The 12,118-nt window shown below is 35.2% G+C and overlaps 1 protein-coding gene across 2 annotated transcripts in view; it reads right to left on the bottom strand.

Annotated features, from left to right (window-relative positions):
• Window positions 1–10,849, bottom strand: part of LOC125670430 (NFATC2-interacting protein-like) — a 15,682-nt gene extending 4,833 nt beyond the window's left edge. The window contains exons 1-6 of one of the 2 annotated variants that reach the window (XM_048905600.2): window positions 10,344–10,849; window positions 7,116–7,323; window positions 5,320–5,443; window positions 3,368–3,505; window positions 2,415–2,580; window positions 886–1,030 (exon numbers count right to left, since the gene is read on the bottom strand). In XM_048905600.2, coding sequence (XP_048761557.1) covers window positions 886–1,030; window positions 2,415–2,580; window positions 3,368–3,505; window positions 5,320–5,443; window positions 7,116–7,323; window positions 10,344–10,358 — 796 coding nt within the window. In that variant the 5' untranslated portion in view covers window positions 10,359–10,849. Of the gene's footprint in view, window positions 1–885; window positions 1,031–2,414; window positions 2,581–3,367; window positions 3,506–5,319; window positions 5,444–7,115; window positions 7,324–10,082; window positions 10,102–10,343 lie in introns of those variants that run through there. The other variant, XM_056140714.1, reaches the window with a different exon arrangement.
• Between the last annotated feature and the right edge of the window lie 1,269 nt (window positions 10,850–12,118).

The following is a 12,118-nucleotide window of genomic DNA, read 5'->3' as shown; positions in this document are numbered from 1 at the left end:
TGGTTCTTGAGAAGATTTTTAAAGATTTTCCCTATATATTTGTATGTAAAATTTTGATCCCCTATTGTGGCCCCCTCCTACCTCGGAGGTCATGATTTTAACATACTTGAATCTGCACTATGTCAGAAAGCTTTCATGTAAAATTGACCCAGTGGTTCTGGAGAAGAAGTTGAAAATATGAAGAGTTTACAGACAGAAGGACAAGGGTGATCAGAAAAGATCACTTGAGCTTTCAGCTCAGGTGAGCTAACAAAGGTAAGAGAAAACTTGTCTGCTCACCAAAAATGTTTGTGGTACTTATTTATTTTTTCTATGGGTTTTGCATTGAAGTTTCACAGTCTTGTATTTTTATAAATAGAAACTCATGAGCTCATTCGTCTACACTATGCAAATGCATTTAGTTATCATACTGTTTTCTATATAATGATTGCTATAAGCCGTTTCAATAAAAATTGCACAATTCATTTTGAACAAATGGGGCATTTAAATTACAAATTGCACACCAGAATCTTGTATATTTTGGCAATCAACTTCCTAACTCGAACTGTTGAATCCTATACTAGGAACTCCTTGTGTGGCTTCATACAAATTAAAGCAGAGACAGCTGAGGATACCGACAGTTGAACAAAATGGCGCCGCTTGTTCAGCTCACAGAATATTTGATGATAGTACATGTATGTAGAGATTTTCTCTTCTTTTGCTGATTTTGTCTTTTCATTTCACATACGTGTTACCTTTACAGCCTTGCTTCACTGATGGTTATCAAAGACCATCCAAGCTTTGTTGGTACAAAAGAGAAATTATCCCCTCGACCAGTCTGTTTGTCTATCAATTCAAAGCGTCCCTATCCTTTGATCTTTAACTATTATAATTACTATTACTCACCTAAAATGTCTGCAGACTTGAGTTTGACTGACGAAGGGGTCTCAGAGGGATGGACTGTGACATCATTCAGTGACAACATGATGTCACTGACAGGAATATTCTGCTGAATAGACAGGGTATCTACCAAAGTCTTGAATGGCTCCCACTACAAAATCCAAAATTTCATTTTCCTTTCCCCATCAAGAATTTTTTTTATGAGAAGCTATACTGAGCATTAGCTACATCTATGTTGGAATACAAATGTAACAGATAATTTACATTGTACATCAGGCATCTGATACCGGTGGTGTGACCGGTCGACTGGGGATGCTACTCCTCCTAGTCACCTAATCCCACCTCTGATGTGCACAGGAGTCCGTCTTTGCCCAACTCTCTATTTTGTATTGCTTATAGGAGTTATGAGATTGATTGCTGTTCGTTATCTTCATCTTTCATGTATATGTATTCACCAATGTTTTGTCTAGAATAAACCTTTGCTTTTTCAGTGTTTTCCTTTCATGATGGCACTTTGACACATGAGTTACCTTTTCTACCTATTAAACATCACAAGTTACCTTTTCTACCTATTAGACATTGCAAGTTACCTTTTCTACCTATTAAACATTATGCATAGCCTTTTCTACCCATTAAACATTTCAGTTACCTTTTCTACCTATTAAACATTGCGAGTTACCTTTTCCACCTATCAAAGATCACGGGTTACCTTTTCTACCTATCAAACATCACGGGTTACCTTTTCTACCTAACATAAAAGTCCATCCTCACAAGTATATGAGGGGGGAAAAATCATTTCAAATATATATAATTATGTAAAAATGAATTACTGTAAATTGGGAGACATGACCGTTTTAATTCTGCTGTTCATAATTTTTATTTTTTTCACGAAATAAAATCTACAGTGAATACTATAATAAAAATATTTCAATGCTTTGAAATAATTGAAATTTTCAAGACATATTCCTATGGTGTGAAATTAAAATCACCAAGATTGTGCCTTTGTAACAAATTGTAAAATTTTAGCAAAGTGGAATTAAAACAACTTATGCTGAAATTACCCACGATTCCATTGTTTCTATTTACCCATAATACAAATACGCCGGACATTTTATTCTTGAAATGTAAATTTATATCTAGATTTCCCTGTGTATCACCAGCACCATAGCAAAAATAACATATAATGCTAAACATTTTACACAATTTTTTTTTTTTTAAGTAGTCATTGTACAAAAGTAATATCCTATCTCCTATACGTGTACCATCTCACTGTTCGTCAGCCAACACACTGGAACAGCCATGTAAGAGCATGATGGGATGCTTCAACATAAGTGTTGGAGGTTAGTATTGTGATGTCATCAGTTTTGCTTTGTGTGGTATTGTGATATCAGCATGAGTTTATGTCAAATGAAAGTTGGGTTTTTTTAATGGCAAAATATATATACCTGGTTTTCTACATAACGAACTCGGGTAATACTGATGACAATTTCTAATATTACAACTATTATAGATTACTCTGATCAGTATAATTTCACCTTTCCCATTCTGTGCTTCTTTAACTCCGCATTGCACTGGACAAAGAAAAATATTGAATTTTCATCGTGAGAATCATCAAGACATATCACATCATCTGTGTCCTGGCAGGACGTGTTCAAAATGGCAGAGTCCTTCTGGAGGTAAGATTTGGCTTCTGACAGCTGTCTGAAATCAATATGATCAAAGTATCCATTATAATGACTAGCTGTTCAATATCAACGTGAAAGAACCATCCATTATATCCAAATGTGAAACAAGAAAGAGTCTATCAATACCTGTGTGGATATCAGAAAAAACAAGATGTGTTTGTGAAACACAAATGCCCCCGATAATGGCCAATTCCGAAGATGGCCAAAGTCACAAGGGCAAATATCTTGGTACCAGTAGAAAGATCTTGTCAAAAGAAATGCTCGTGTACAACATGAAAGCTCTAATATTTACCATTTAGAAGTTATGACCAATATAAAAAAAATTGAAAGTAGGTCAAATGTCAAGGTCAAAAATGTTGGTACCCACTGAAAGGTCTTGTCACAAGGAATACTCATGTGAAATATCAAAGCTCTATCTCTTATTGTTCAAAAGTTATTAGCAAGGTTAAAGTTTTCAAAAAGTTGGTCAAACTCCAAGGTCAAGGTCACGGGGTCAAAAATGTTGGTACCCATGGAAAGGTCTTGTCACAAGGAATACTCATGTGAAATATCAAAGCTCTATCACTTACTGTTCAAAAGTTATTAGCAAGGTTAAAGTTTCAGACAGAATGACAGACAGGACAAAAACAATATAACCCCGATCTTCGATCTCGGGGGCATAAAAAAAGATTTGTTAAGCATAATGTATCATATCCTCAAGCTGAAAAGTTCTAGCAGAGCTAAAAAAAGAAGTCCTAATCTACATATTTTGGTCAATATTTACATGATTATGAAATAGGCTTTAGCTGCCTATTCACACTTACTTCATGGCTTTTTTCATAGCCCTTGTCATGGAGGGTTGCTTGGTGAGAATAGGTGCTAGAGGCAAAGGTTCTGGGGGAGGGGGTGGGGAGGGAGACTTTATACAGTCGATCACTGATGGTAGTTTGTCCAGAGGTGTGCTGCAACATAAAGTAACAAATCTCTACACGATCAGTACAGACCACATTTCGCAGGCCTACCTCATACACAGTCAGTACTGACCACATTTAACAGGTCTACTTCATACATGGTCAGTACTGACCACATTTAACAGGCCTACCTCATACACAGTCAGTACTGACCACATTTAACAGGTCTACTTCATACATGGTCAGTACTGACCACATTTAACAGGCCTACCACGTACACGGTCAGTACTACTGACCACATTTAATAGGCCTATGTACAGTTGTCATCATGTGCAATCACCATGTATTGTGAGGTTACCAAATCAACCCTTTATACACCATATACATATATACAAATAAACAACCTCAGCATTGCTCTGTAAATACAAAATGTCACCGACACTTAGTCTACTATGAAGACAAGTTTTCTTTTGGGAATGCTGAGGTTGTTTCTGATATTCATCCTAACTTTTTTGGCCTTCACTCCCCAGCCCCTAAAAGTTAGAATGAATATCAGATCAAAATCAACCCACTTCCCCTATTCTTTAAGCAAAATTTCCCAGAACATGATTGAAAATATACTGTACAATGTAAACTGACTTGAAAAATAATCAATAAATAGAATCAAGAACTGAATAAATATAAATGAAAATGTGGGTTTTTTTTTGTTATTCTTATATTTTCAACTTTATTTATATGGAAAAGTTTTTCCAATTTATCAAATCCTCACACAGTATGTTGCTTTGTGAGGTAAAACCCACATCACTCAGACATACACAGTATGTTGCTTTGTGAGGTAAAACCCACATCACTCAGACACTCACAGCATATGATGTTTTTTTTCAGGTTAACTCCCACAATGACAAAACAACCCCATAAACACCACATGTACTCACTAGTAACCTCAGTTGGGCTGCTGTGTGAAAACAATAGTTCAGTACATACTTCTGGCCAGTCACCTCAAATTTTACAATCATCACTTACCCTATACATGAACATGTATAAACAATCAATTCCTTGTTCATTAACTAGTTCTGCATGAACTTGTATAGAGTGGAAAATAATGAGAGGACAATGGCCAATGATGCTTACCTGAGTCACTTGCTCATAAGTTATAAGTAATGTGTGAATTATCACAAGACAAGAAGATTCATGCAAATATATTTGACAAATTGTATGTTGTAGCTTTTGAGGGGTTGATAAAGGTGTTTACTACCTGTATGCATTCCTACATAAAACCATTCTGGACCTCTGAGGTCACAAACTTAAATCGACACTGTAAGAGGATGTTTGCATATCAAGTTGACAAGCTGTACCCACATTCATGCAGGGCTTGAAGCTAACTTTTTATGTCACCAGTCCAGTCGGACTGATGGGGTATAATTTCAACCAGTCCACAGAAAATTTTACCAGTCCAACAGAGTTTTCCAGAAATAATTAAACATATTTCGTTAATGTTATTAAAATGAAATTAAACTCAATATGCCTCAGACAATATTGTAACACTTAAATGTGGGATTTATATTTACAAATCAGATTCATCTGATATTTACAGATCGAAGCATACCAAATGTGTGTATAAAATTTCATAAGTATATTTTCCAAAATGATGCTTTAGAAAATTAACCAGTCCCATCGGACTGACTAAAACATATGTCAGTCAGTCCGCAATACTTTTAACTAGTCACAGACTGACGGGCATACGTTAATTTCGAGCCCTGTCATGTAGTTCTCAATAAGACTTCCCCATTTTTTCGGTGTAAAACCATGGTCCTGGTTTAAACAAACTTCAAAATACAATTGTTATCTGTGTTTATGTAGCTCACCAACGAAGCTCCTCCTCATCGTCCGAGATAACAGTACACAGCTCTGGAACTTCTCGTGTCTGCGTTTTTGATTTGGCTTTCTTGTTGCAAATTACGTCATCATCATTTTCATCACTATCATCACCTACAGTCACAGAAACAACATATGTCATCATCATCACCTACAGTCATAGAAAACAGAACACGTGTCATCCAGTGATTGGGATAAGCACACGCCCTGTGCAATAGTCACATTAAATTAAAAAATGGCACAGATATTGAAAATGCTGCGTAGTTGTGGTGCAAATCATTGATATACTTAATTAAGCTTTTCCCCACTGACTACATAGACAGACGAAGTTTAAAACTTTTGAGCTGTTCCCCCATTGAATCTAACGATTTAGTGTCTGAAAATCTTTCTCTATAGTGCATTTGTAATAGTACATTTAAGAGCAAGTATGACTTTCGATTTCCTCAGTATCTAATCAAACAGTGAAAAACAATTTGATTGCTTAATACCATTGATTTAGTATTTTAACATGCAGGAACTGAAAAATCCCTAAGCTCGACAAAAGGCACACTTTCCCAAATTTTCGCCATAATTATAAACCAGTAGACACTGTAGAAGCAGCCATTGAACACGAGGCCATCATTAAAAATATTTTTGTTTGATGTACTCCGACCCACATTTTTCAAGGTGGGTCGGTAGGTAGGTGTTTTTGTTTGTTTGTTTTTTAATGTCATGAAATTTTTTAATATTTAGTTTTAAAGTAAGGAGAATTTTCTATTTTTCAAGGGAACCAAAAAAAAAAAAAAAATGAAATTTAAAATTGCTGAAAAAAATGATCGGGTAGGAGCAAATTTGACGGGTCGGTCGGAGTACATCAAACAAATCAATTTTTATTTTTGGCCTGAAGATGACATGGCAGAGCCTTAAAAAAAAAATGACACGGAAAAATCAAAACAAACAGATGATGAGAATCTTAATGTAAAAGGAGAAAATATGTCATTGTAGATTTGCCCGTATCAGTATACTATTCAGACAGTTAATAAGAAAACTAAAGTTACCTATGGCAATACCGTCTATCAGTAGTGTTTAGATTATGATTTACTAGTCTCTCAGATTTGTCATTTTAAATGTCACCAGAAAATTTCAATATGGCACATTAATTTTAGAAATGTCACATTGACATTAGCTGGTAATGTGTCATTGTCATATTTAGCAATTTGCTTATCCTAATCACTGGTCATCATCATCAACTACAAGCATAAGGTATATCTGTAAATTTATCTAACACACGTACTAATATGACAATGTGACTAACACCCCCACCTCACCCACTCCCCCCACACCAGGGATCGACATTAACGGTTGTCTGATTGCCCGAGGCAAGTGATTATTTAAGTAGGAAATGTGATTATTATAATAATTGTGTTAAGCTTGATGAATATCAAATATTAGAACGTAATGTCCAACTCCATATACTGCTGTTTTCTTTAACAAAATTGTCAGATTATAGCGAAGGCCCATTCTAGTAGACCGTACTGTATCAATTGACAATTGACAGAGAGAGATAATTAGAGTTACTGGTTAACAGGCTTATTATTGTTAGAGTCTAAAATATTTCGGACAACTAAGTTTTTCATTCGGACAAGTAAAACTTAAAGAGTTTAATTGCTCGAAGGGCAAGTAAGAAGAAAAGTTAATGTCTACCCCTGCACACACACAATGTGGTGGACACAAACATGACTACATACACAAAAGGATGAGGGTTACACACAACAATATTTCCACTTTTTGCCAAGCATTAACATACCTGACAACAGACATTGAAATTGCAGAACACTAGAAATCCCCCGCTTGTTTAGCATGCGTGACACCTGTGTGGAATACACTGCAGACTTCTCACTGATTTCCGAGGAACACCTGTCTTCCGAGATATCTTTATTTTTAGCAGCCAGTCTTGATGCTAGTCCACGCCTGCATCTCGAGGGCTGCTTCTTCAACGTAGGCACCTCCTCCACCTGGAAATAAAAGATCTGGATGTCATAACACATTTACCCAGTGAATTAAAAGACCTACATGTAGACAGAATATCACTGACAGAATAACGCAGTGTATCGACAGACCTAGCAGTGCTTCCCAAGGTCTTCTGGTAATTACTGGACATTTGGTCCAGTAATGATTGAGATATTACTGGACCAAATTATATTTTACCAGACCAAAATTTTATAGGCAAATTAATCCCCTACTGTGGCCCCACCCTACCCTTGGGGGCCATGGTTTTGACAAACTTGAATTTACACTGTGTTATGAATTTTTTTTAAACTCGAGCAAATCCTGTAACTCAAATGTAAATAGTTCAATCAAACGTGCCCATGTTGTTTAAGTACTTCTTCATCAGAGAACAGTTTAAACACTTTATTTACCTGTTATTTATTACCTAATTCAAACGCTTCAAAGACGTCTGTAGTTTCACGGGATATTGCTCAATACGGAAGTTCTGAGTTCCCCAGCAGTTATTTCCCTTTATCGAACTCTTCCGTAAATTATGACGTAAAATATGATGACAGTAGGTACATTTGCTAATTACTATCGTTGTATTATTTCTAAAGATAATATCCAGAGTTTCTGAGACCATCCTATCTCAGGGGAAAGGCAACTTTAGTGAGTTTATGAATATTGGATAACAAAATGGTTCAAACAAATATTGTTAATTGCCATCTTTCTTTAATAAAAGGGTCACTCATATAGAAGAGGAAACGAATAATGATTTAATAGCCAATTTGATGATCTTATTCAAACAAATTATACTTGATATGGCCAGAATATGCATACCAGTGATTGATATAAACAAAAGTTATGCTTTCATTACATTAATCGTACGTAATCGTTATGTACAATGTCAGTCTACGATATAATGTATACATTGTGTACCCACCATACGTCATAAAATACGAAAGAGTTCGACAAAAGGAAATAACTTTTGGGTAACTCGGAACTTGCGTATTGTATTATCACCCTCTCGGGGGGAATTGAAGATGATTGCAAGTTTGATAAATATTTGAGTTATACGTAAACATGGTAAACATGTTTTCAGTTTGCAATGACTAAAGAACAGAATAAATTTTGGGACATGCTGCTAAAACTTGAAAATTTATCTAATCATGTATTTCATTGGGAAAAAAAATTATTGGACACTTGGTCCGGCCAACATTGAACTGATATTGATCGAACCAAAACAAAAATTACCGGACATTTGCCAATGTCCGACGGACTTTCGGAATCACTGATCTAGTCAACATAGATACATACAATACACAGTGAACTAGAGTCTCATTGTTCTCTCATGTTATATAAATTAAGTCAGATCAAGAGAATTTTACTTAGAACTGGAATTCAAGTCACCTGTATTTTAAACACGTGTTAAGTAGCAACTGTGCAAAACTATGCTCAAGGGTCAAAAGCATTTCTGCACTGCTAATTTTCACTATAATTCATTGAATAATATAATTTTTAAAGCATTGATAAAAAATTTACAAATGATTTATCATGCATTTAAATCTGCTTTTGTTATCTATATATATATATATATTTAGCTTCTGAAGATTTGAAATGAAAGCGCTAAAGCTTTACTAAACGTCTTCGTGTTTCATTTTTATTTTTTACCTATACTTTTACCGATCATTGCGAAAAGTAACTATTATCTATATATATAATTATATATATATATATATCATCGACTGCCATATTTCGGTGACTGACCAGAATCGGTGACCTTTTGTTTACGTGTGCGCATTGTCGTTTCCGGGTGTAGATTGCGTCATCAATTTCGCCGTAGTGTTTGCAAACATATATAAAGTATGTCTTGAATTTTTTTCCGAAAATGAACTACTAGAAGGAGCATATGCAAAAAATCAACACGAGCACCCCAAAAATAAACCCATTTACTTATTACTTTTTCAAGCAAACCTTCAAATTAATATAAATTATACCAAAAGTCTAGAATTCTACACTATGTTATTTTATCCATTGACGTTTAGTTGCACATTCCTCCTGTATATACGTTTTAAAAACAAGTTACAAACTTTTGGCAAACCTATATTAACAATGGTCACCGAAATAGGTGACGTCACCGTTTTAGGACCACAAAGTGACATATTTTTTGTTACGAAAATATATTCAATTAACGTAACAATGAATTTGGAATTTTTGGATGAAAGTAAAGATATTTAATTACTTTAAAGGTAGGTGTGTAATTTATCTATTTAATCCAAGTGATTATATGAGAAAATCGCTGTTTATCACTAAGGTCACCGAAACTGGTCAGTCGATGATATATATATGTACAGTTTTTAACACTCACTAGGATATATATATAACCTTGTAAGAACTTTCTTACACAATTTCATATGAATTAGTATTTTATTAAAGTCTACCCCGTAATTCATAAATCACCCCACAAAAAATATATAAAGTAACAATAAAAGTAATATCTGTCATGAATTTGAGTGAACAGGTGAATTCTGCATATATATTCTGAAAATTTCATAATGACATATAATTACAAAATTTTGGTGAAGTTTTTAAAATATAAAAGTTGTAATGAATATTAATGAAAATTATCAGCGCAGAAATAATTTTGACCCTTAAGTGTACATCAGATTATCCATCAACTGAATAATTCTCATGGAATTTGAACCAAAAGTTGGGAACTTTGGGGTTTAATTTTAGAAAAGGGTACTTTCACAAGAAATTTGAAGTGAACATTGCATTTCCTTACAATAATGTGATCCTAGGCTTTAGGTGCCGAAGCAGAGACATGATAATATTAATGATAGGTCTCTGGTCATCGTCACCAGACTTCAATGACAATGGTCACTCCGGAGTCCGTGCCATTACAGTGGCCAGTGGAGGGCACTTAAAAAAAATAACAAGCCAGGCCTAGTCTTAGTCGCGTCGGACGATTCAGTATAAAGTTGGATCGTCTGCTCTTGCTCACGTCCATGTGAACATAGACAAGTGAAAGATATTTCATACAAACCTCTTCCATTCTCATACAAATTGAAATACTCCTGTGTTTTCTAAATCTCACTATCCCGCCACCATGAAAGACATCTATGAAATCAAAGTACAGTCACTTTCCACCCTGACCACTTCGTACCCCGGTCATTTCGTACTTCGATCGCTACTTCGTATAAAAAAAATCTATAAACAAATCAAACACTTTCTATTGACCGAAACTTTGTACCAAAAAAAATAATAAAAAACGTATTTTTCAGTATATTCACTCATGCATCGAGTTCTAAATAGGATAGAATACAAAATAGACAAACCAGGGTCGTAAATTACATGGAGGCGGAGGAGGCAGCTGCCTCCTCCAACTTTTGAGCCAAAAAAAATTAAAATTTAAAGTTCATTAGAATTTATGTTGTTTCCAATAACTAAGAACATGATACCTCCCTTAAAAAGCATTCCAAATCTTTCTTTTAGAATGAGTTAGTCAAGTAACATCTTAGAAGGCCCTAGAATCAAGGATTTTGCACGAAACGTGTTCAGTGTGCACAAAATGTGCTCAGCGTCCTAATTTCCTGCCTCCTCCAAATTGAAGGTTAATTTACGGCCCTGCAAACATGAGATGATTACATGTAGTATGATGATGTACACATGTACAATGAAGAGAAGAGATGTCAAACGATAGAATATGCATACCAATCAGTAAAAATAACTGACAAGATATACTCAAGAACAAATAATTCTTTTACAAATGTCATACATACATATCGTATATTACTAAATATGTCTTAACAAGCCGAAGGAAGAAGTGTGTTGGTTTAAAAAATAGCAGTGTCAGGAAATTGTGCTTTAGCCTTTATGTTTGTTTAATTGATAAATTTTGTCTAATTGTCAATTTATTAATGAGCATGCGAATGATCTAATAATCCCCGCTTTTCGTTAATTACTTGTAATTATGTTATATATCTGTCTAAAAACTCCTTGGAGCTTAGGCCTATATATGTTTCCTTGTTGTATTGACCACAGGCACCTGAAGTATGGATATTACTACCCCGGGTACCCCCCCCCCCCCTTTGATAATTTTTGTTGGTGGCAATAGTTTCTCTGAAACGTGTGAATTCCCGGTCTATCTCATCCCTCTTTCGATTCATGTAATTATCGTTTCACCTTTTTTGTAAGCTTTAGAGATGGCCTTCTACCGGTATAATAAAATACACGTGTACATTTTATTATACCGGTATATATAGCCAATCTCTAAAGCTTACAAAAAGCGTGAAACAATTACGGAAATTGAAAGAGGGATGAGATAGACAGGGAATTCACACATTTCAGAGAAATTATTGCCACCAAAAAATATCATAGGGGGGGGGGGGGTAGTAATATCCATATTTCAGGTGCCTGTGGTATTGACATGCCCACTTAAAATAAAGTTTATCTTATTCTCTTTAGATTTCGAAAGTTTTAACTATCATATTCACTCCCAAAGCCGCTTGAAAAAGCACATATAATTTTGTTTTTCGGCCAATCAGAAACCTTGAAATTATAGATATATTTACTTTGAAACAAATTCGTACCCAAACTGTGGCCATACCTAAGAGCATAACATATTGGGGGAGGAGGGATGCTGCTAAGTTGGTACAAAACAGACTACCAAAACTGACAGTCTTACTTAGGTATGAAGAGGTCAGGGTACGAAAAGTATGACACCCATTTGACAACCATATGCGTGTGTACAGTGGCGGATCCAGAGGTGGTGGTGGGGTTCCGGGTTTTGAAACCCCCTCCTCTTTCCAAACTCCGTAC

The sequence above is a fragment of the Ostrea edulis genome, chromosome 1 (genome assembly GCF_947568905.1).
Source record: "Ostrea edulis chromosome 1, xbOstEdul1.1, whole genome shotgun sequence".
Taxonomy (NCBI): Eukaryota; Metazoa; Mollusca; class Bivalvia; order Ostreida; family Ostreidae; genus Ostrea; species Ostrea edulis.
The sequence above is the reverse complement of the archived record's forward strand: the minus strand, read 5'-3'. Positions and strand labels throughout refer to the sequence as shown.